Source organism: Peromyscus maniculatus, chromosome 22 (genome assembly GCF_049852395.1).
Source record: "Peromyscus maniculatus bairdii isolate BWxNUB_F1_BW_parent chromosome 22, HU_Pman_BW_mat_3.1, whole genome shotgun sequence".
Taxonomy (NCBI): Eukaryota; Metazoa; Chordata; class Mammalia; order Rodentia; family Cricetidae; genus Peromyscus; species Peromyscus maniculatus.
The window spans coordinates 12,210,389-12,236,325 of NC_134873.1; the positions used below are offsets into that span (position 1 = coordinate 12,210,389).

At 41.8% G+C, this 25,937-nt stretch overlaps 1 protein-coding gene across 1 annotated transcript in view; it reads left to right on the forward strand.

Moving 5' to 3' along the window:
* The first annotated feature begins 1,010 nt into the window (after positions 1-1,010).
* Positions 1,011-25,937, forward strand: part of LOC102919131 (uncharacterized) — a 54,142-nt gene continuing 29,215 nt past the window's right edge. Inside the window, exons 1-2 of the mRNA XM_042267325.2 lie at positions 1,011-1,139; positions 17,903-17,999. Of these exons, the coding sequence (XP_042123259.2) occupies positions 17,988-17,999 (12 nt within the window). The 5' untranslated portion in view covers positions 1,011-1,139; positions 17,903-17,987. The remainder of the gene's footprint in view (positions 1,140-17,902; positions 18,000-25,937) is intronic.

Consider the following 25,937-nt stretch of genomic DNA (forward strand, 5'->3'; position numbering starts at 1 on the left):
GATGTTCAAGGGTTGCTTGAACTGTGATTCCTAAGTGGGGTACTCCTGGCAAGTATGTCTATTTTATCCATCCTATAAGTAATTAAATTCCTTTGTTGGTGTGCTTTAATTATATTGGTAGAAAATGGATACATTGAAACACAGGCTTTTGTCTCATCCCTCAACTTTGAGATTTCCTATCAACCCTATTTGGGGTTTCTGTGCTTGAATCTACCTGGGCCCTGCTCCTACCCTGAAGTCCTGTTTTTTTCCTTTGGGTCAAAAGATTGGAATGTACAGAGCAAATTTAAAGCATCAACGTCATGGAAAAGGCAGTCAGGGAAATACTGGGTATGCAAGGAAGTGAGTAAGGGCGCCCCAAATCTGAGTATGTTCTTAACATGCAGTGAAATCCTAAAATGCAACAGGTTTATTCAGAGAGCAAGGCCTATATGTTAACGCTTTTCCATTTATTTATTTATTTATTTATTTATTTATTTATTTATTTATTTATTTATTTATTTATTTATTTGCATTTACTTTTGTTTGTATTTTGCATGCTTGTTTGTATATATGTTTGTTTTTTTCTAAACAGGATTTCTTTGGGTAGTATATCCTGAAGTTCTCTGTACCAAGTGAGCCTCAATTTAGTGATCTTCTTGCCTCTGCCCCAGCATTTCAGGGATTAAAAATTGCCTGCCATTAGCATTTGGGAGGTAGAGGGAGGCGGATCTCCAAAGTGAACTCCAGGACAGCCAGGGCTACGCAGAGAAAGCCTGCCACAATGTCTGGCATATTTGTTTGGTTTGAGTCAGGGACTCACCATGTAGCCTTTAATGCCTCTGAATTCACAGAAGTCTGCCTCCCTTAAACCTGCTGGCAGTAGGGCTTTCGCCTGACCTTTTCTAAAATGTTTAGATATTTTAGGTGCGGCTAGTGTATAGTTCGCCAATCAGAGACGATAGTATAAAAGGAACAGCCCAATCAGGAGCACGGATAGTCTGTGCGCGACCCGGAAGTCTTTTTTTTTTTCTTCTTTTTTTTTTTAACGCTTTGCTTAGTCTGGGGGTGCTTGTGAGGATTTGTTTTAGGCGATAGTATGTTCTGCTGACTGCAGTTCTCTTTGGGAGGACACCGGTGCACATCGGAAGTACGATATGGTGAGTGTCCCTTGGCTCCTGGAATCTTGGGTGGCGGGTTTGGGACAGTAGCTCCTTTGCGGCGCCAGTACCTGGAGTTTCCCTTGGCGCTGAGCAGTCCACTGGAAGGTAGAGTCTAGCCCAGCAATGCCTATGCCCACTTTCACTTGAAGTGTGCACCCCACAGGGAGCCTTGAGCCCCGATCCCCCCCTCTCTCCTCACTTTTCTGTCCTGGTGAAGCTGCTTCCCCGCAATCCTCAGCACTCTTGGGTGACTCCTTGTCGTGAACTGTGCTACACAGATTTTGCAGCGCTGGCGGGTTGGTGATGCTGTGTCCAGATTGTGCTGTGTATGGACATGGGTGATCGTTAAAGTTTCCCTTCTCCTGTGCTTCCGTTTTGAGTGATTGATTTTTTTTTTTTTCCCCGTTATCACCTTGGAGTTTTTTCCTCTCTCCACTCACTTCTCCCATCTGGTCTCTCTTAGCTGGTTTCCCATGCCTCCTTCTATTAAAGAAGTTTCCCACAGCCGGCGGTGGCGCACGCGTTTAATCCCAGCACTCAGGAGGCAGATCCAGGTGGAGCTCTGTGAGTTCAAGGCCAGCCTGGTCTACAGCGCGAGATCCAAGACAGGCACCAAAGCTACACAGAGAAACCCTGTCTCGAACTCCCCCCCACCCCCCCAAAAAAAAGTTCCCCACAAAACTGCGTGTCCCTTAACAACTCATCCTGTATAGTGTTTGCATTTTTCTTCCATTTTTAAAAAATGATAATGTGTGAGAATTTTTAATTGTTCTCCTGACTGTGGTTGGCCAAAATTATCAGTCTGAAGAAAGACAGAAACTTCAATCTGCTTCATTTTTGGTTTGCAGTGACCTTTTTAGAGTCCCAAACTGGGGTTTTGAGAAGTTTCCACACTTTGAGAAAAGGCCTGTGAAACTGACTACGAGCTTCGCTTCGCGGAATTGGCGGTGTGTTGTTGCCGGGGTAGTTTTGCTGTGAGCTGCTTTAAACAGAAGGGATTGGGAGTGTCAGTTTTGTAGCAGGCGATTTCCACATTTTCAGGCCTTAGGAAAAAGTAATACTTCATCTTTTTCTTTTTGCCTCTAGACAGCTGGTTTATGTAGGTAGTGTAATTTCTGACCGTTTGGGAACCTTCAGAGCGTTCATGAGGGAAAGACAAGTGTGCTTTCTAGTGGAGAAAATGTTCTTTATTTGAATGTTGACTTGAGTGTGGAGCACATTTATAATATATTTGTCATGCTTCAGTGTATAGTTATTTTGATATTCATTTGTTAATTTATAATTTTTTTTTTTTTTTTTTTTTTTTTGAGACAGGGTTTCTCCTCCACCGCCTGGCTTTAGGTATTCATTTGTTTTGTTTTGTTTTTGGCACAGGGTTTCTCTTTGTAGCCCTGGATCTCCTAGTGTTGACCAGTCTAACCTTGAACTCAGAGATCACCGTCCTCTGCCTCATGCATTCTGGGATTAAAATCTTGCATCACCATGCCTGACTTTGTGGGCTTTGGTTACCTGATTCAATGTAATTACATTTTCACTTACACCCATTCGCTGGAAATTTTTCAGTTTTCTTCATTGCTGAGTGGAAATCATTGTGTCTATGTGCTGCATCTCCATCATATGGACATCAGCTGATGGAAATCCAGGCTGATTCTTTTTCTAGCTATTAGGACTAGAGCAGGAATGACCATGTGTGTGCATGTATGTGTTATAGTGTTTTGAGTGTTTTCATTATATTCAGAGAAGTTTATACCTTGGTGAAATAGTATTTCTGTTTCCTGATATTGAGGCAAGCACACACTGATTTGCTTATTAATTCCAACAGTTTAAACTCTCACCAACAGTGAGTCAGTATTCATTTTTGTACGTACACATCTTCAATAGGGTTGGAGCTCTTAAGGCTTGCAGAACTTTTTACCTGCCCTTGCCCTGTGGACAGCTTTAGCCTCTGTGATTCCTAAAATGTAAAGATTGAGAAAATAACTTAGTCCTGTGATTTCAGACTCCCTTAAGTAATTAATATCCTTAAAATATACCCCCAAATATTATGCTTCTTCAAAATAATTGCTAATAGTTTCCACTAAATATGTCATATTTCTAATGAACAAATTGAGTCTTAAATTTATTTAAAATCATTCGCTGTCAAGGTTTAGGCAAGTATTATACCAGCTAAATAATATTTTAACTAAAAAACATTAGAAAATGGATGAGTTGAAACATAAGGTGTGAAGAGGCCTCAGATGAGTTTCCCTTATTCCAGACTCTTGTGTTTACACAGTTGACACAGCAGGCCCCCTCTGTTCTGTGTCTGCACAGACCTAGGGATTCCTTCTACCCCAACTGTATTGGTTTTGGCCTCGGGATCTCCAGTCAGGAATATCCAGGCCTTAAGTTTCCTTCATCATTCAGGGATGCTGTTAATTCGCTTCATCGAATGTCCAGTGAGGTGGATGGATATTCAGAAACCACACCATTGCCACTGGGTTTGAATCCAGTGTAGATGCTGAAGTGTGTTACGTTGGACCTGTACCACATTGTGTTCTGCTGATTTTAGGCTTATAGGGAGGACACCCTGATCCTTCAGAAGCAGGAAAGGGTGAGATTGTCCAAGGCTTCTGGAATTGCAGGTTGTATGTTTGTGCCATTGCTGAGGCTGTGGAGCTGAGGCCTGGGTGTGAAGGGACCTGGGCGGTGTCCCTTAGGGTGTGTCTGTGCTGCGTTAGGTTCTTCCTGTTATCACGTTTATGATTTTACACTTTCCTTAGTACTGAACAGTAAGTCAGGCCTGACATAAGTTCAACACAGGCTTTGTCATTAAGCTGCATCCCCCAGCTCCCAACTCCTTATCGTGCGTGCGTGCGTGCGTGCGTGCGTGCGTGCGTGTCCTTTTAAAAATGATGATGATAAGAGGACTGGATTGTTCCCTTTGTAAGAGTGGGTCAAAATTCCCAGTCTCAGAGGAAGAGAACTTTTTAATTTGATTTTTTTCTGCACTGCCTGTTTCTGAGGCAAAAATTGGCATTTTTAAAGCACTCTCCCAGGCTTGCCCTTTGAGAGCTCTGTGAAGGGGGTCCTAGGCTTGGGATTGGATTGTTCTTTCTTTGTTTTGCTCTAGGCTGCTTCTCCAAATAGAAGAAATTGCATGAAGGAGTACTTAATCAGTACTTTTTTGTTTTTTGTTTTTGGATTAACTTCTTTGTAGAAAAAAGTATTAATAATTTCAGTAGTGTTAGAATTTAGGTTGCTGAATGAAGAGACAAAAGGCTGGAAAGAGACCAGAGTCTGACCTTAACAGACAACACCGGTCATTAGCACAGACAGCAAATGACACTGACTTTTCTGCTGTGCACTGGGATCAAGCTGCTTGGGGCCCTTATAGGGAGGGCCCTGGAAGAGGCTTGGGAATGAGGAAGTTGATGCAGCTTCCTGGGCTGTGTGCTGCTGTGTAGTGTAGCAGGAATCTTAAAAGTTCTTGTTAATAAAATCAAACCCGGGACCAGTTATTGGGGTGAAATGCTGGATGGTCAGAGAGACAGAACAAGCCACAGCTAACCTCACCTGGCCAACTTCTCAGCTGATCTTGTTTCCTCAGACTGGAAGCCTCTGTGTCCTCATATCCGAATGGCTCTCAGCTGAACTGTGCTCCAAAGCCTGAAAGCTTAACCAGTCAAATGCTTAACAGGCTAAATGCTTCTAGTTTCTGGTCTTCATGCCTTATATATCTTTCTGTTTTTTCCATCACTCCCTGGGATTAAAGACTCACTTCTTTAGATCAAAGGCGTGTGTCACCAAGTCTGGCTGTTTCCAATGTGGCCTTGAACTCACAGAGATCCAGAGGGATTTCCACCTCTGGAATGCTAGGATTAAAGGTGTGAGTGCCACCATTTTCAAGCCTTTGTATCTAGTGGCTGTTCTGTCTCTGACCCCAGATAAGTTTATTGGGGTGCACAATATTTTGGGGAATACAATACCACCATAATGTAGTCTCTCCTTCCTGAAGTTATTTGCCCAGGCTGTCTTAGCAGACATTCCTCTTCTGAAATTAAAATATCTCTTAAAGAAGGAATATTAAGCAAAACCTAGCTTATCACAACAAAGTTGTTTTACAACAAAGCATACAAATTGTCATTACAGATTTCAGTTTAAATGTCAGATACTCGTGAGTGCACGTGCTAGCTAGCGTGTGAGCACGTGGGTGTGTATGTGCATGCATGTGTTTGTGTGTGTGTTTGTGTACACTGGTTAGAGGACAGTGACTGGACATTAGAATATGAGACCAAAGTTTATTTCCTCTACAGGAAAAGGAACTCCGTATTAGAGATGGTGTGTAACAGTCATGAGTCCATTATTGAAGGGATGCAAAATCTTAGGTGTTGCTGATCATAATGGCTCATGGTTGAAATCCCAGCACTTGTATGACCGATGAGTAAAGAAATGAGGAACTGTTTCCAGAATAACATAGATTAAGCTAGTGATAGAAAAATGAAAGTATTGAGACAGCTCCTATTTGTTTAAATAATTTACTTCTACCCCACTGAATCTAATTAGTGCAGCCCTCATTTACAGTGTGCATGGGGTCATACACTGTGAGGGGTGAATCTACCAGTGGCCACATTTCTAAAGAATAGTGACTCTCCCTCCCCTAAAAGCAGCAACCGAAATTAGGATTTCAGTAAGGGCTGGTGCCTTAAAGTACACCTCAGTCCATTTTGGGACCAGCTTCTTCACTAGTGGTAATGGGTGGTAATATCTGCTTGTTCAGAGCTTGGTGGGTTTGTGGTTATGATGGTCTACATACAAAGTACATAGCTTGGCCTACACAGAGACTTCTATGCCCATCAGGGCTTCATGGTGGTGTTCTCTTTTTCTCCCACAAAAATTATTTTTAAGTACCTTACAAAGTGGTGTTTCATAAGGCTTTAAAATACATGGTTAGCTTTCTTTCTTTTCTTTTTTTTAAAAAAAGATTTATCTATCTATCTAGATATCTATGTTCAGTGTTCTGCCTGCATGTTTGGTGAATGCCAGAAGAGGGCGCCAGATCTCATTACAGATGGTTGTGAGCCACCGTGTGGCTGCTGAGAATTAAACTCAGGCCCTCTGGAAGAGCAGCCAGTGCCCTTAACCTCTGAGCCACCTCTCCAGCCCCATGTATAGCTTCCTTTAACCCACTTCCTTACCCTCCTTTCCTCTACACTCTGTCCTCATCCCTGTTTAAACCTTCAACCTCCTTGTTCATTCAGATCACACATGGATTACCATCCCCACTGACGATATGCATATGTGTTTATCTTGTCGTGCAATGTCATAGGTTCCCAGGTAACTTCTTCGTGCACACTTCATTTCACTTAAGCCTTCTGGCCTCTCCTCTACCCATCTCTGTCACTCCACCACCTGTTTCAAAGCTCTGTCTCTAGTATTCCCCTCTTGATTTTGATTTTACCTATATTCACCCTCCCTATATATCCTCCCATTCAATAATAGCCTGTTTCTAGCTCTTTATTCTCATGTACTCATTGCCAAAACCATTTGAAACTAGGAATGTCCTGTGACAAAGGCCATTCACTATTCCTCTTTTTTGGCCACAGGGGACCCCACTCGGAATTTTCTCTAGTTCCCTCCCTTTTTCTGAGAGTATTATGATTTCATGTTTTTACAGAAGAATAATATAACATTGTACATATATACCAAATTTTCACTATCCATCTGTAAGTTGATGGGTAACTAGGCTGATTGTATTTCATAGCTGTTGTCAATCGAGCTGCAATGAACATGGATATGCAATATCTCTATGATGATAGAGTTCTCTGCATATATGCCCAGCAGCTGTGTAGCTGTCATACGATAAATCTGAGTTAAAAAAAAATATTTGTTTTTATTGTATTGGTGTTTTACCTTCATGTATGTCAGTGTGTGCCTCTTGCATGTAGAGTTCTTGAAGGCCAGAAGTGGATGTTGGATCCCCTAGAACTGGAGTCAGAGATGGCTGTGAGATACCATGTGAGTGCTGGGAATAGAACCTGGGACCTGGGAAGAGTAGCTAGCCTGTGCATTTAACTGTTGAGCCATCTCTTCAGGATCATTTCTAGTTTTTGGAGAGACCTACTGACTGGTTTCCCTTAAATCTGCTTTACATTTATTACTTTACATTCCCATCAACAATTTACGAAGGTTCCCTGTGACCCTGATCCATGCCACTATTTGTTGTTCTTTGTATTCCTCTTGAAGGCCATTTTGACTGGGGAGAGAGAATCTTTATGTAGTTTTAAGCTGCAGACTAGTGAAACTAGGATCTTACCTCTCATTTTGCACAAAAGTCACCTCCAAATTGTTCAGTTTCCTCACCATGCAATGTTGTACTCAGAAACTGCTAGATCTCTAGGTTTACTAGAATTTACAAGCACAGATACAGAATTTCTAAATAGGACTTCTGTAGCTCAGTAAATAAGACAAATCAGGCAAATGGACTTCATGAAACTGAAAAGCTTCTGGATAACAAAGGAAAGAGAACCGCATGGAGAGGCAGCCCACAGGAGGGGAGGAAATCTATGCCAGGTATACATCTGACAGAAGATGTATAACACTGAAAATAAAACAAATAAATATCAGTCACTCAACTCAGTTTTTAAAAATGGACCACATAGAATAGTTCTAGAGAGAGTGGACAGCCTTGTCTTGTTACTGATTCTTGTGGAACTGATTTGTCTTGGTGTTTCTTTCATTTAGGTTGTTGTTGCCCAGGGGCTTACTATAAACTGCATGTATTATGTTGAGCATGTCCTTTGAATCTCCAGTCTCTCCTGGATTTTTATCATGAAGAGTTGTTGAATTTTGTCAAAGGGTTTTCTTGCATCCCTTTTCATTTCTAATTGTGTTAATTTGGTTATTTTCTGTGCTTTTTAGTTAATTTGGATAAGGGTCTGTCAATCTCATTTCCCCCCCAACAAACCAACTCTATTTCATTGATTCTTTGTATTGTTTTTTGGTTGTATCTTGTTGATTTCAGTCCTGAGTTTGATTACATATCGTCTTCTACTTGTTTTGAGTTTGATTTCTTCTTGGTGTTCCAGGTGTACTGTTAAGTTACTCTTTTGAGATCTGTCCAATTTTTTTGTGGAGGCAATTTGTATTATGAACGTGGACCTTAGAAATGCCATCATTGAGCTCCATAAGTTTGGGTATGTTGTATATTCTTATTCATGCAATTCTAAAAAGTCTTTCATTCCTGGATTTATGTCTTGATCTATCTTTTTTTATTAATGTAAATTGTATAATTTTATTCATATACTTGTTTATTATGTAGACAGTTGTTTACATTCCATGAAGTTAAAATTTCTGTCATTAATATTCAACTTCATTTCGTGTTGCTCAAATAGAATGTAGGGTATTATTTCAAATTTCTCTGCAGACTTGCTCTGTGCCCAAATATGTAGTCATTTTGCAGAAAGTTCCATTATGTGTCACGAGCCACAAGGATATGAAATAGAAAGTCCAGCTGTATATAATAAGCTATACTTTGACCAGCCAAGGGTCTGTCAAATGGAAAGCTACTTATCACAGAATAATTGGTGTTACACAGCTTTAATATTCATCTGCGTCTTGCTATGAATTCCTTGTGCTCATAATTCTCCCAGAATGTGTGTATGTGTGTGAACCTCTCGGGCGTATATGCTCAAAGTACTTGGATAAACTCAGGTAGGCAGAACTTTCTGGCGCTGAGCTCCCGACTCCCTTTTTTAGCATTTGAATTGGGTGTCTGCCTTTTGCAAATATTTCCTTTTAGCCACATCCAAAGATAAGGCCAGCCCCAAACAAAGCAATAAAAGACAAGGGAGGAACAGAAAGGCTACCAGACCACCTGCTAGGCGCCTGAAGCCCTAAACTAGGTAAAATGTCCTTTCGGAGACAGCCTGGCTCCCAGGCCAAGTGCCTGGTCTCCTAGGTGTGTAGCTTTGTTTCTTGTGCAAATCAAGTTCAGATCTTCCACTGCCCCAGAGCAACTTCTTAGATCAAAGGGGTTTCCTCTCACCTGGTGCTTCAAGCTGTGATGCAAATTGAATAGCTATTAGATACACACACCCCTCCCCCGTCAGAAAAATGGCAGCCGAGAAAAATAGTGGCAGTTTTATTTTTAGTGACTTACAGATTTCCTTACCCTATCACCTGTGAGTTTGTAGTTTGAGCACACTTATGGGAGACCCGTAATATTTTCACCTAACCACTATAAGGATATATTCCTAGCACATAAATTCCTTCTCTGACTTATTCCAGCTCCTCTCTAACTTTTCCTTTATTCTCTTCCCCTTTTTGGGTTGCAAATGAAGTTGTCAGGAAGCTTCTGGTGGGGACCTTGCAATTCTTATGTTGTATTGTCAACATGAAGGTGTTGCTGTCTTGGAAAAGACGAGTCTGGATAGAAGCAGGCAGAGAATTTTGGACAGAATGATGGTGGCGGTTGAATAAATGAGTTGAATGAAAGAGCTCCGTGTATCTAGATTCATTCCCACCCGCTGGTAGTGTCACTTCTGGGCCCCCTGGGATACTATAATATTAAGGCTGGACCTATAATATTATACAAAAATTATGTGTAGAGTAGGAGGTATATTCTTTTGTATTTGAGTGAAATATTCAGTAAGTGTCTGTTTAGTTCATTTATTTTATACCATGAGTTAGTGCCAACATTTCTCTACCTGCTTTGTCTAGATGACCTGTGTATTGGTGAGAGTGGAATAGTGAAGTCTCCTACTATTACTGTGTGAGGGTTAATATGTCATTTAAGCTGTAGTAGTGGGTTGTTGTTGTTGTTTTTCCCCACAAACTTGGATGCCCTTGTGTTTGGGAAATAGATGTTGAGAATAGAATGTCATTTTGGTGGATTTTCCTTTGATTATATAGTGTTCTTCTTTATCTCCTCTGATCAGTCAGAGTTTGAAATCTAGTATTTTGTCACATATTAAAGTAGCTACACCAGCTTGCTTCTTGGGTTCATTTGCTTGGAGTAATTTGTTCCATGACTTTACCTGGAGGTAATGTCTATCCTTGACGTTAAGATGTGTTTCCTGGAAGCAGCAGGCAGGTATACCGTTTGCACATCCATTTTGTTAGTTTGTGTGTTTTTATTGGGGAATTGAGACCACTGATATTGGATGTTATCAGATAACGGTGTTTCTTAATTATTTTAAATTTGTTTTTGTTGTTGTTTTGGTATTGGTAGTGGGGTGAGTGTGTGTGTGTGTGTGTGTGTGTGTGTTCCCCAACTTTGATTTACTGGTTTGGGATGATTTATTTCCTATCTTTTCTTGGGTGTGGTTAACTTGTTTAGGTTACAGTTCTTGAGTACCATGATAGGGCAGGATTTTCAGATTTATCTTGATGAAAGTTGATTTTATCCTGGGATTTCTTAATTTTTCTATCTAATGTGATTCAAAAATTTTGCTGAGTATACTAGTCTGGGATGGCATTTTTGGTCTCTTGGATTCTGTAGGACATCTGTCCTGTCCCTCTTGCTGTTAGATTGAGAAGTCAGGTGTTACTCTAATGGTTTTGCTCTTATATGTTATTTGGTCATTTTCCTTTGGAGCTGTTAAAATTCTTACTTTGTTCTGTACTTTTAGCATTTTGACTATTATGTGCTGAGGAGATTTTCTTTTGTGGTCCAGTTTATTTGGTGTTTTGTATGCATCTTATACTTTGGTGGGCATCTATTTTCAAGGCATCTATTTCTTCTCTGAGTGTCTTGAAAATATTTCTGTGCTTTCGGCCTGGGATTCTTTTCCTCCTCCATTCATTCTCATTATTCTTAGATTGGTCTTTTCATACTGTCCCAGATTTCAATGATGTTTTGTGCCAGGAGTGTTTTAGAGTCAACATTCCTTTGACCTAGGCATCCATTTCTTCTATCATGTCTTCAATGGCCAAGATTCTCTCTTTCAGATCTTGTATTCTCTTGGTGAGGCTTGCCTCTAGGTAAGGTTTGCGTGCCTAAAATTTTCATTTCCAGATTTTATTTTGTTCCAGTTTTTTTTTTAAATTGATTCTACTTTCATGTCTTGAATGTTTTATTCATTTTCTTCCACTGTTTGTTTGGTTTTGTAGATTTCTTTAAGGCCTTCGTTCATTTCTCCTTTAGGGACCTTTATCATGTTCATCAGGACTGTGAATGTTTTATGAATGTTAAGTGTTTTTACTTGTGCTTCAGCTATGTTGCCCGACTCAGGGCCTGCTGTGGGGGGCAGGCTCTGCTGTAGTGGGGATATCCCACTGTCCTGGCTGTTACTGGTTGTGTTTTTACATTGGAGTCCAGGTGTTACGGTTTGGGAAGATTGTAATTTAGGTGTTGATATCTGGTATTATATTTGTTGTGGGGGTGTGTTGTTCCTTGATTTCTCTTACCTTCTCTGGTTCTTTTTTTTTTTAATTTAATTTAATTTTATTTTACAGTACAATTCAGTTCTACATATCAACCACGGATTCCCTTGTTCTCCCCCCTCCCACCCCCTTCCCTTCCCCCTCAGTCCACCCCCCCCCCATTTCCCCCTCCTCCAGGGCAAGGCCTCCCCCCAAGGACTGAGATCAACCTGATAGACTCAGTCCAGGCAGGTCCAGTCCCCTCCTCCCAGATTGAGCCAAGCGTCCCTGCATAAGCCCCAGGTTCCAAACAGCCAACTCATGCAATGAGCACAGGTCCCACTGCCTGGATGCCTCACAAACAGATCAAGCCAATCAACTGTTTCACCCATTCAGAGGGCCTGATCCAGTTGGGGGCCCCTCAGCCATTGGTTCATAGTTCATGTGTTTACCTTCTCTGGTTCTTAACAGAGTGGTTTTTATGTTTTTCCTGGTATAACATGCTTCAGGATCTTGTTAAGTGTAGCCACTTTGGGTTCCAGGTAGAAAGTGTTTCTAAGTGTGGCAGCAGGTGTGGCACATTTCTGCTGTCCTGTTGCTACAAGTTGCTTGTCAGTTTTGTAGCGACCCATGCCTTAAAATCCCTGACCACCACAGATCGTTTCTGTGTCTTCTTCCTTCTCTCTGTCTGCTAGTCCCACTGTCTGTCTGTCTCTTTCATGTCCCCACTCTGGATTTTCACTTTCCCTCATCCCCCAGTAAACCTCTTGTATTAAATCTCTTGTGTGGTGTGATCTCTAGTGTCTCACCTCGGTCAGGCCTGACAAAGGTATCCTTTTCTATTTCTTTATCATTACACTAAGTATTGAGAGTTGAAACTTATGAATAGAGAAGTCCTAGAGGCGGGTGGCTGAGCGAGTCCACAGGAGGGAGGAAAGCAGGGTGTGTTTTCTACTAGGATCTGCTTAATTTCCTCAGAAATTGCAGATAGTGAGGACAGGGAGCAGCAGAAAGTCTGCTGCCGAGCTGGGGATGAGAATCGGGATGGACTTGGAGGAATGAAGACAGAGGTGAAGATCTGCATGTAGCCTATTGGCTTCACTGGTCAAAATAGTATGTAGGAATACCTGGTTGTGTGGGGCCTGGGATAAAGCAATGAGTGGGCCAAAAGAAGTTTGAAGGGGTATATCTGTGTGGTCCACTGCAGAAGGGGTCAGAGAGGAAGAAAAGGCCACAGAAGGTAGTTTGCTACAGATATTGGCATAAAAATTAGGGATTTGTTATGGGTAGCCAACCTACTTCCTTGACTGAATTGGTCATGTGATTAGAATGTGCAGAGCCAACTGAAGACAGTATCATTTTGGAAATGGCAGATGGGAAATACTGAGTAGCCATGAATGGCTTTGGATTCTCAGAAGACCACCTCCCTCAAGAGTGCTGGCAATAAGGGTTTGCACCAGAACTTCCCTAAAGTGTTTTATTAGTTTTATTAGCAGAGGGTGCAGAGTGAGAACAGTTTGCCATTCATAGACCTTATTATGAAAAGGAATAAACTGTCCAGTGAGGATTGTGGATCGTCCTAGGGTGCTGGACATGCTGCCTCTTTAGACTTTGTGGTAGAGGAGAGCAATGTCAAGTCCAGCTTGGGTGACTGTTCAGAGGGCAGCAGGCTTCTTTGTGAGGAAGAACCATAACAGTGAGTGTACCCTGGGCCCTTGGATTCCTGGATGGCAAGGTTGGGCCACTAACTACTTGGGAGATAGGCAGAGCCCCTATCTGAAGGTTCCCCTGCTGCTATGGGGCCCAATGTAAGGTGAAATCTGGAACAGCCATGGCCATCTCCACTGCACCTGAAGTGTGCATCCAGCAGGCATCCTTTTTCTCTTAGTTCTGCACTGTTCTGTTCCGGGAAAGCTGCTTCTTTGTAATCCCCAGCTCTCGGGTGAGTCCTTGCCATGAACCCGCACCTACACAGATCTTGCAGCACTGGCGGGTTGGTGATGCTGCGTCCACACTGTGCTGGGTGCGGATGTGGGTGCTCTGTGCAGTTTCCCTTCTCGGCTTGTGCTTGTGTTTGTGCTGATTCAGATTGTTCCCTCTCATCACCTTTGATTTCCTTCCTGTCTTCCCCTTCCCCTCCCCCATCTGGTCGGCCTCTGAATTGAGCCCTGTGCCTCCTGGTGTTAGAGAAGTTTCCACAGAGCAGCAGTGCCTCCACCCTTAACACCTCCAATTTTCTTTCTCTTTTCTTTCTTTCTTTCTTTCTTTCTTTCTTTCTTTCTTTCTTTCTTTCTTTCTTTCTTTCTTTCTTTCTTTCTTTCTTTCTTTCTTTCTTCCTTCCTTCCTTCCTTCCTTCCTTCCTTCCTTCCTTCCTTCCTTCCTTTCTTTCCTTCTTTCTTTCTTTTTTTAAGGGATAATGTAAAACAGTGTTTTCTTTTTCTCCTGCATGCAGTTAGTCAAAGGTACCATTCTGAAGACAGAAATTCAAATTTGTTTCACTTTTTATTTGTTTGCAGTGATCTTTTTCAAGGCCAATATTGGAGTTCTAGAAAGTATTTCTGACTTGGGTGAAGTGCAGAAGGCCAGCACGGCTTCATGGCGTTGGCATTGTATATTTGTTGCTGTTGCTTGTTTTGCTTTAGCTTTTTTAAACAGAAGGAATCGGAAGTGTGAATTTTGTAACCAGAAATTTCCAGGATTGCAGTCTTTGGGAAAAAAAATACTAACTTTTTTTACCCTTTACCCTTCAGGTAGTGGATGGTATCAGGCTTGGCTTTCTTCTGAGAGATCTTAATTTTGTAAAGTATCGATTTCCACAGGAGATGTCTGTTTTTCACAATTCTACACATGTCACCTTGTCGCTCTGAGTATGGGTGTTTTCATGTATTGCTAATTCTGCCAGGTCACAAATAAGACAACTACTACAACTTTTGACCCAAATTTGAAGCAAGCTTTAATTATATGCTGCCCAGGTAGATGAACTCTGGCCCAGTCCATTCCCAGGTTCCCAGAAAATGGCAACAAGTCACATTTTGCAGAGGCTCATCAAGGCACATATTCCCCGCCAGGTCCAATCAGGCACATGCATATTTCCTGAAATACTTCCTGCCTACGTTCCTCCTGCCTACATGTGCATATCCAGTATAGTTGAGTCGAAGGAACTTGTTTAGGGGAGCAAAACCGTGTTTTGTTTACTTACATAAACAGTAGCCACAAGCATTGCAGGAAGTGTATGTCCTTAGGCAAGGAGCTTACAGGTTAGAGGGATTTTTGTTTTATGGATCCTTTAGGCCTGGTAATTAAAATGTAAAACATAGCTTCAGTTCTCACAGGATCTTGGTCAGGGAAATGTTGGCTTTCACATCCCAGTGAAGAAGACGGATGTCTTAACCTAATTGCTGCTGCTGTCATAGGATATGACATGCTGGATAACATGTCCAGCCAACACCCCAAGTGTTGCTAAGATTCTTTCCCCTGGGGAGATGTAAGGCAATCCTTCCCAAGACCCAGACAGCAAACTGAGGCAGGATTCTGCCACAGTGCATCCTGGGGAAACGATGGGTTGATTGGGTTCCTTAAAGCGCATGTGATAAAGATTGTTTATAGGAGTTTGGCCATTCCTCGCTCAGCCAGCTGATCCTGGAAAGCCTCACTCAGCAGGGATGAGTTTCCCAGTAGCTGCAGAAAGAGTGCCCCACCCCACCCCTCCATTCTCCCCTGCCCCCATGTACCTTATCCCCTTTCCAGGTCTCCGCTGGATCTTCAGGTGAGAGTCTTGTGCCTTCCTCCATCCCTCCATGTGGGATTGTAAATGGTCAACAAGCCCAGCTCTGATAAGGAATTCTCCAAGATGGAGGTTGCTTATCTGGGAAGACATTCTGTCACATCATGACTAAGATTAGTCAAAACCGTCTCTCATATGAAGAGCATCTGTGATGGTCATGTTTCGAGACCTAATTTGATAGACTTGAAGAAAGTATTGGTGAATTTTACTGTTTCTTTTTGTTAAAATCTTAATGTGAATAAGGGATGGAGCGATGGATCAGCAGTTAAGAGCACAGACTTCTCTTCCAGAGTACGGAATTTGATTCCCAGCATGCACATGATAACTCATGACAGTCTGGGACTCCACTTTCAGGGAATGCAATGCCTTCTGGATGGCACCAAGTGTGAAAAAAATTCATACACATGAAATGAAATCAATTAATATTAATTTGCAGTTATGTTAGGAATATCATGAAAGCAGAAGCAGGCATGGTGAAGTCTCAGGGTTAATCATTTAGTGTCTCTGCGTTATCACTAGAGCATGGCCATTGTGGGCTCTTTGTTAGCAGACTGTGAGATCCTGAGATTTGGGAATGTTTACTCTATTGGATGGAGGGTTTCCTCATGGCCTTATGCAAAGAAAACCTTTTCTGAATTCAGGGACTGCTTTTCATAACTGTGAGCCCTAAGTGGAGTATTTCTGCCATGTATGTCTATTTTATCCATCCATTGAGTAATTGTCTTCCTTGTTGTTGTGTTTTAAGTATATTGGCAGAAAATGGACACATTGAAACATGAAGTGGGAGAATGTCATGGGCTTTTAACTCATTCCTAATTGTTGCTAGAGTTTTCCTGCTTTGCCCACAGTCAGGACAAATCTTTGACACCCGCCAGTCCCACAGCCGCTCAGACCCAACCAAGTAAACACAGAGACTTATATTGCTTACAAACTGTATGGCCATGGCAGGCTTCTTGCTAACTGTTCTTATATCTTAAATTAATCCATTTTTATAAATCTATACCTTGCCACGTGGCTGGTGGCTTACCGGCGTCTTCACATGCTGCTGGTCATGGCGGCGGCTGCAGTGTCTGTCCACCTTAGCCTTCCGCTTCCCAGAATTCTCCTCTCTCCTTGTCCCACCTACTTCCTGCCTGGCCACTGGCCAATCAGTGTTTTATTTATTGACGAATCAGAGCAATTTGACATACAGACTGTCCCACAGCACTTCCCCTTTCTTTTTTTTTAAAGGAAGGTTTTAACTTTTACACATCTCCAAAGTCAGCTTGGTATATTTGGGAATTTGGGCGTAGCTTCTCTTAATACTTCCTGCTGGAGTGGGGCGCTGTATCTTATGGAGACACAAAGAAAATTTTAGGATCATGGAGCAGTCCGTGAGACCGTATCGTCTGAGCCAGTTGCCTTGAAACAATTCTGGATGTTGGATCATCTGGGCCATGGTGTCATCTGAGACCTTTCAGGTGGTCTTGGCTGGTCAAACCTGATGTATCTTAATCTGGAACAAATCCATAGCCTCTGGCTTTCTGTGGAAACAAAAGCAGAGCCTCCTTTCCAAAGCAACATATCCTTACATCCAAATTTTGAAGTTAAGGTACCTTTAAAACACACATTTTGGCATAACTCAACAGCTTTTGCAATCAAATGTTTCTCTTCAGTTACGAATATCAAAGAGAACATAATCCAGATTCTCTGTGTGGTAGCCATCTTTATGTGGCTTATGTTTTATATTACCTTGAGCCTATTGCTTTAAACTGCAGCCTTCTAAGCCTGAAATGGCGCTGTGGCTCCTGGCTCCGCCCACTTCAGCTTCCCAACTTGGCAGTGGTACGTTTTCTGCCAGCTCTGGGAGCCATCGTGGGTCTATGCTTTTATCCAAGCAGCGTGTAGCCCAGAAACCTCTTTTTTTTTTGTACTAGCAAAGGCTAAATCCACCATGCAGCTTAATGTGCCACTTGCAGAGGCCTCATTCCCGCCATACTGCAGGTCAAACGCACACGCCAGGAACCCGCCAGAAACTCAAACCGGCAGCTGCTGTTCATTTGAGAGAGACAATTAGGAAGCTGTTTTTAGTTCCACTTTAGAATCTTTTCTCAGGTTTTAGGTAGAAACTTTTGCCAACACGTTGGGCGCCATTTGTTGCTAGAGTTTTCCTGCTTTGCCCACAGTCAGGACAAATCTTTGTCACCCGCCAGTCCCACAGCCGCTCAGACCCAACCAAGTAAACACAGAGACTTATATTGCATACAAACTGTATGGCCGTGGCAGGCTTCTTGCTAACTGTTCTTATATCTTAAATTAATCCATTTTTATAAATCTATACCTTGCCACGTGGCTGGTGGCTTACCGGCGTCTTCACATGCTGCTGGTCATGGCGGCGGCTGGCTGTGTCTCTCTGCCTTAGCCTTCCGCTTCCCAGAATTCTCCTCTCTCCTTGTCCCACCTACTTCCTGCCTGGCCACTGGCCAATCAGTGTTTTATTTATTGACCAATCAGAGCAATTTGACATACAGACCGTCCCACAGCACCTAATGTTTCAGGTTTCCTATCAAGCCCTGTGTGGTTCCTGTGCTTGAATCTACTTGGAGCCTGCTCCTACCCTGAATGCTGTTTTATTTTGTTTTGCTTTGCTTAGCAAAGAATATTCCCCTGAGCACCTGTTTGGGTGACTGTGTTCTGCTGACTGCAGGAGTCTTCAGGAGGACATCTAGACACATCAGATGCACAAAATGGTGAGTATGCCTTGGGCTCCTGGAATCCCGGGTGGCAGGTGAATGAAAAGTAACAGAGGACATGACTACACCCCTGTATGGTGGAGGAGAAGGTTCATTGTAAATATGAGAGAGAGACAGCACGGCCAGGGCCTCTGGAGTGGTCTGCAGTGACCTGGGCCATGGTAGAAGAGAAAGGGTAGGAAGAGCAAGAGACAAAGAGAAGAGAAGGAGGAGAAAGGGGACCAAGTGGCCAAGAGGCAAAACGTCTGGGCCTTATAGACTCAGAGAAGCTGGCGAATGCCACGGACTGGCCCATCGGGGGTACCACGACCATAAGAGAACCAGGGCTTGGGTTCGGTGAATGACAGACAGACAACACACTCAGAAGTGGTTTGAATCTGCTGCAATTCACTTCATAACTGAAAATATTCCTGAACCTTGATACTGGAAACTACTCTTCCCGTTTCCATACTTGTTTTTTCCTACTGTATCCACCACTTTATTTGTACATCACATACATTCTACTATCCCTGTAACACTCCTACCTACCCACAGATCTCATGGAACCTTTCTTCTCCTTGTTTTCTATGAACACTCAGTCCAGTTTTGATACAGATGGGTAAGAGATCAGAGATAGAATCCATGTATATGAGAAACAGACTGCATTGGACTTTGTGTGCTTGGGTTATATGGCTCAGAAGGAAATATTTTTTGACTCTAACACAGTTAAACTATATACAATGAGAACAATTATCAGGTAAGAATTCACAATATCCAGTCCATTTTTATTTGGCAACTTTGGAGAAAGTACTCTATTATCCATCCTATCTTGGTGAGTCCAAAGTTTTGTGCCTAAATCACTTTTTAGTATAACTTACATTATAAACCTAAAAACATCTTTTTATACCTTAAAACATTTTCTTGATAAACCCTTAAAGCTTTTATATCTCTCAACCTTTATAAACTTTACATCTCCTTTGTGAGTTTCTTTTCTGAAATTAGTAACAAGGAAAACTGTAAAACTACAACTGTCTAATCTTCAACCACATCTGTGACCTGGGAACGATAAAACATTACCTGAGTAAACAGAATGTGGAGAGCCACAGCTTCCAAAACTAGAAATGACAGAAGCAGCTGGCTGCTTGGACAGTCATGCAAGGTTCCCCTGCAACGTTGGGGCATCCATCCCAGCCTACATTATCTACAGACTGTTCTGTGAAGCAGGAATTTTGAAGGACTGTCCTATCTTGTTTTTGCAAAGTTTGGCAGTAGACTTCATTGTGACTTGCTTGTCCAATTAGACAGTATGCTGTCAGTAACTGAGGCAAGAAGAGTTTCTTGCCGAGTGGCTAGCTTTGCCACATTGAAAGCAAACTCTATATAGAGTTTCTTTGATGCCCATCATCTTCTCTGAAGTATATTGGTGCTGCCAGGATCAGATGTATCTCACTGTCATGAAAAGCCTCATGTTATTAAAACAGTTTAAATTCCATATTCTGCAGATCTGTGAAGTGTTTGAAGACCACCTATCTAAAATATATCGTTGTTTAATCTTAAAAAACATACCTAATGACTACAAGTTTGATTGGTATAGATAACTAACTACTGACTTGCATTTCTTAGTCATCCTAAATAGTTATCCTAAATAGTTTGTAATAATAGCTTTCAAGGACTAGAACTTTACATTACATTTTTAAATGAGCTGCATAGGTACAATACCTTAAACAAGAGTAGAAATATATATACAACACGTTATAACAAAAGAATCCTAAATTTGTATCAATATACAAAAAACCATACCAGTATAAAGTATTTGAGACTAGTAGCTGGTTTTTAGTTTAAAAGTAGATTCTGTAATCTCCCCTTTCATCCTATCATTCCTATATCCCCTTCCTTATTTTTTTTTTCACTAGACAGTAAAGGATACAGGAAAGAAAAAGAAAGAAATCCCTTAATTTAACCTTTTTTGTTTAGTTTCCTCACTGACTATAACCAATAACAAATTGCAACTAATCTCCCTAAATAAAGACAAACATCCATAATCCACCGAATGACCAAAAACCACCTATACTATCTCTTGGGAATGTAAGCATTGTGTTCTTAAAATTACTTCCTGTTGTCTGGGGGCAATGGCATCTTTAGAGGACCCTGAGAAATTTGGGATGATGGTTAAGTCCTGGGAGAGCTAGCTGTATCATTTTATGTCCAGTCTGTGTGTACTGGGAATTTGCACTTAAGTGAAGTCCTGGCTGCAGTAGTCTGTGAGGCGGGACCATCTCAGCTAGCTGCTTTGAAGTTTTTCTGGATGCAGATTTTTGAGGAAACTGCAACAGAGGCTTTTTGGGAGACTGTATCACCTGGGCTACTTGTCTTGTCATATAAACTTTTAAATGTAACATACGTATCTGCATTAACACAAGCGTGGACTGTGTGGTGTGCACAAGTCAGCTAAAGTTGATTTTCTAATCTATGTTTGAGCAGGTAAAAGACATCTGTCAACTTTTAAGTCTGTTTGGACTGTTTAACAAAACTGTGATAGAAATCACCTTCCAGGCCTCATGAAAGGATGGCATATAATAATAAGTTATTAAGACTCTATAGCTAACAAATTTATCATGTCTCATCTACTGTCAGAGCTGTTCACATGTCAGGGGATCAGCATATACATCACCTGTCTGGTAGTTTTTTTGGTTTCTTACTTCGTTTCTGCAGCCAAGATTTTCAGGAGGTCTCCCCCAGTCAAATCTGATCTTTATTAATTTTAAGGAATCCCATAACTTCTCTCTTCCTTTGGAAACAAAAGCATAACATCTCCTCCAACACAACAAATTTCCTACTTCCATTTTGAAGTCAAGACATCCTTAAAATATATATAGGCTTGTTTAACTCAGCAGTTGTTTTTTTTTTTTTTTTTTGTCCCCAAAATCCAATGTCTCTCAGTAGCTGTTGTTTTTTGTTCACTAGCATTCAAAAAAGTTAATAAAGCATTATATAGGGCCCAAACATCCTGTGTTATATTTCTCATCCTTATGTGGCTTATTCTTTTTATATTACTTTACTTTCTCTTTAAATACTTCCTTTTATTATTTTCAAGCTATTTATTTATTTACTTATTTATTTTTTCTTACTCTGTTTGCCCATTTTCTTTCCTTTCTTCAGTACTTAAACACATTTTCAAGCATAATGTGCCTATTCAGAGGTTTTCTTCAGTCTGGACTTGGTTTTCTACATGTCTGCAGTGTGAGCTAAGCCTTGAAAGGCTAGGCCACCCATCATGACCCAACAGGAAGGGACAGCCACATGCAGTAAGCATTTACAAGACAGCCAGAGAGACTTCGGTGTGTATTCACTGTGGCTCTGGAAAGTGCTGCTTGGCTCTTCTGTGAGAGCCAAGCCTCTTGCCTAGCCACCCTGGCTCTGGGAAGTTACTGAGCCCATGCTGCAGCAAGTGCTTCTACCTAGTCTCTCGCTGACCAGCATGCCAGCTGTTCACAGGCCCTATGCAAGGGCTCAACTGCACAGCACGGCCTCTTAAATGAGCTGCGTCTCTGTACACAGTGAGCATTTGACTGCCTGAGAGACACTGGTTGCTAGGAAGCTGTATCCTGCTCTGTGTCCAGACCTTTTTTCAGCTTTCTCAGGCCCTATGTTTAGATATACATGCCTCCACGCTGGACACCAAATGTAGCTGGTCTTTCTTTGGACTGCCAGCTCCCGAGTAATGACATGTAGACTTCTTATTAATTACGAAGGCTTGACCTTAGCTTAGCCTTATTCCCAACTAGCTCTTAAAACTTAAATTAACCTGTTTATATTAATTAATCGACATTCTGCCTTGTGACTCATTACTTCTCCCCAGTACCATATGTCTGACTTCCTCTGCATCTGGCTGGCAAATCTCCTATGCCTCAGATTCTTCCCAGTGTTCCTATCTCTGCCCAGAAGTCTTGCTTATCCTCTCCTGCCTAGCTGTTGGCCATTCTGCTCTTTCTTAACCCAATCAGAAGGTGCCGTAGGCATGCAAGGAAGGACAGAGACATATCTTTACACACCATGATCAAATATCCTGCACCATGTGCCACATCTCCATTATCCAGGCATCACCTGATGGGCATTCAGGCTGATTCTTTCTCTAATTATTGGGACTAGAGCAGCAATGATCATCAAGTGTGTATGTCTCTGTTGTAGTGTATGGACTCTTTTCATGATATGCAGAGAAATGTATGGCTTGGTGAAATAGTAATTCTATTTTCTGCTTTTGAGGCAAGCTCACACCGATTTGCTTAATTGCAGCAATTCAAATTAACACCAAAGCTGAGTAAGAATTCAAGTTTTTTACCTGCTTACCTGCATGCCAACCCTGCAGAGATCTAATTTCTTCTTTTCTTATTTAAAGTATAAGTGTTACAGCTCTGAGCAACAAGGCTTCCCCAGTGGAAGTGTTATAGTTCTAACGGGGGACATGTTTCCCCATGGCAAGTGTTACAGCTCAGAAGGGAAAGGTATCCTAAGTCAGGAGCCAGGGAATACCACAAAGTCACCCCTCACAACAAACCACAGAACAGATTTATTAAGACAAGACCCAGTAGGGTGGCTGCCTCTGCTTGGGTGAGAAGCAGTAGAGAACTGAGCAAAAGGCAGGGTTTATATAACATTTCTTGGGGGTGAAACTTTCGAAGGTGAAGATTTCCAGGGTGGGAATTCGTGGGTTTTTAAGCCCAGATTTTGGGCTTTTTCTCTGTAGAGCAGAGCTTGGCCACCGATGCCTGGCAGGGCTGAGTCTGGTCTTTAAGGCAGTTAGTGTTCTGTGGGCAGAGCCTGGCCTTTGGAGGTGCTTAGGTGTGGGGCCTGGCTACTTGCATGCCTCAAGTAGCTTATGAAAAGGCTAAGAAACTATTTAATATGTTTATTATTGGGAATTTCCTCTCTATAAGTGATGTATTTTATCTAACCCTTACACCCCAGCACACCTTTATTTTATGTGCTTTTGTTTTATAACCCACTGAGTTCAGTCAGTGTTATCTCAATGTGTGTGGCCATCCAGAGGGTGTGTGTGGGCAACCTACTAGTGGTGACATTTCTGAGGAAAAATGACTCTCCATCTCCACAAATGCATCAGTTGTCCATGCCTTCTTAGCTAGGGGTTGCCTTCTTGAGGACCCATCTCATTCTACCCAAAAATTTGACTGTCATGATCCAAAATGTTTGTGGGATTTTACTTTTTTTTTTGCGGGGGGGGGGGGGTTCAATTAAAGGTTTCTCTGTGTAGCTTTAGTGCCTGTCCTGGAGCTTGCTCTGTAGGCCAGGCTGGCCTCGAACTCACAGAGATCCACCTGGTTCTGCCTCCCGAGTGCTGGAATTAAAGGCATGTGCCACCACCGACCGGCCGGGACTTTACATTTTTATACATGCATTGTAGAATATTTTGGGGGAAAATTGGGTTCTTTCTCAATAAGAATACTCTTTTTTCCATTGTGTCTTTATTCATTGACCTTCTATAAACCTACAGTGTTCATGTTTAACATAGACAATTATTATTCATGTAACCGATCTAGGATTAAGTCAATAAGAAATCAGTTGTTTCCAACTGATTTTGGTCTAATTGACACAGGAAGAAAACGAAAGTGAAAGGGAGAAGGAAAAAAACTAAACACTTCTCATGAATTCGGTGTGGCTGGAGACTTAGGCCAGAGAACTTGTCTTAAATTGAAACAGAAGAGTTCTACATTGTTTGATAGGCAGAGTCACTTATTTGTGGAGACCCACAGAGGTTTCCTTGTGAGAACTTACTCAGGGTCTGAGAATCTGAGCTTGATTTACCCAGCAGGTCTGCATAGGGGGTGATTTGACCATGGGCATAGCTTGGCTGTGCGGTGTGCTTCGATCCAGCAAGGGGGAGGTCTTTTGCCCCACTTCTTGGCATTGTTATAAAAAGCCCTTTTGAAGAGGCAGAGGGACTGTTGGGCTTTGATCCGGGTCCTCCTGAAGCTATCCTGTGATTCTGTTTTTCTCCTCTTCGCTATCTTTATATCTAAAAGCTTCTTAGCCCTCTCTCCTCCTCATAGGAACCCTTAAAGGTGCCAGCTGGCCTCCCACACTTATTAATCCACTTTTCTTGTCTTCTATTGATTTCTCATCCATTACTTGGTGAATAACATAGTAGAGATGGTGCATCCTTAACTAACCTATATTATATGACATGGAGACCTCAGGTTGATGATTATTTTTGAAAAAACTGATTAGTTTGGTGAGCCATTGAGAACATAAATGTCACAATGGAAATGGAGTAGGAAGTAGGTGGGAAATTTTTATTTGTGAGAGAGGAGAATTGGTTTACTTCGCTCTGTGTAACTGTTTGTCCAGTACTTAATTGGTTATTGGAGTCTGGGCAGGGTATTCCAGTTTAGAGAAGGGTAACTTTATTCAAAGCAAAGGCACAGTACAGGTCAGAAATATACAGTGAAAGGTGTCAGTAGGCCCTTTGAGTGAGGGTACTCAAAGGTGTCAGTTATGGGGGGGGGGGAGGAAAGGGGATTTGGTTGCTGAGAGACACAGCGTGCACAGAAGGTAGGGTGTTTTGACTGACAGGATTACACTTGGTCAGCCTTGCTAACCGCACATGTCATTTCCCAAAGATATCTGATTTTAGAACTGTGAGGCCCAATTATTTAGAAGAAAAAATTGTGAAAACATTACAAGAAAAACATTCCTTTGAGAATACGGTTTGCCTTATTGCACGTACACCTCAAACTACTTGATTTCAAATCAGCCTATTTTTCATATGTCCTGTTTGTTTTCCAAAAGATATTTGAATACAATAAGGAGTTACTAAGGCATTGCTAAAGGAGCTAACTTGTTGCTATTTTTAAAGCAGACATAGATACAACACACTGAAGAGAATTTTTCTAAGACGGTAACCACAGGGTTCTCATTGTTCAGAAGGGCTGTGTGCAGAGACCACGCCAAGAGCCGAGTCCCAGGCTGTTCAGTCTTCTCTGCTTGCTGCTTCACTGTTGACCTGGTGCTCAGTATCAACCTTCTTATTAATCACAGCCACTCTCCTTGTTTCAAATTCTAGCTTGCTCACGTTCTTTTCTTCTACCAAGTACTCAACAATCTGTACCATCAAGTTCACTTCAAGTTCTCTGATGTAGGGCAGAAGGAAGTTATGTTCTTGACTCTGATAGCACAGGAATGGCCCTTACTGGAGTTCCTGACTGAGTCCTTGTTCCTCACTGAACTTTCCTGATTCATGTCTCCTCTGTAGGCATTTTTTTTTCAGTATTTTTTGTCTTTGAAGTGTCTAAGTGTCTACCAGAATGATTCATTTAGCTTTGTGTTCAGTGTGTTCTAGATTTTTTTTTTTTTTTTTTTTTTTTTTTTTTTTTTTTTTGTCTAAAGAGAATTTTCTTGCCAATTCCTCCACATTTCTTCTAAGACATGTTCAAAATGCCAGTAGAGAACCAGGTTAGTTTTGCTTACAACAAAGGTCCCACTTTTAAAAAAATCTAATTCTTGTATTAGGCTTTTCATCTGATTGTCATAAATGGATCTGAGAAATGTGACTTAAAGCAGAAAGCATTTATTTCATCTAACAATTGTAGAGTACACTCCATAAAATGCATGACTGTGAAGCGTCTGGTCAAATCACACACAATCAGGAACAGAATGATGTGTAGTTGTCTGTGTCTCAGCTCCCTCCTTCCATTAATATAATCTCTATACAGTTCCCAAAGTGCATCATCTCAAGTGTGTGTGTGTGTGTTGTGTTGGAGATGACTGGCCCCTGTAGGCTCATGTGTTTGAAACCTTAGTCCCCAGTCAGTGGAACTCATTGGAAAGTATTAGAAGTGGCCTCAGTTTAGGGGGTGTGTCACTGGAGGTGGTCTTTGGGGTTTTAGAAGACCATTTCTGACATTTCTGTGTCCATCTTTTTGCCTGCTATCTTTTTCAGGA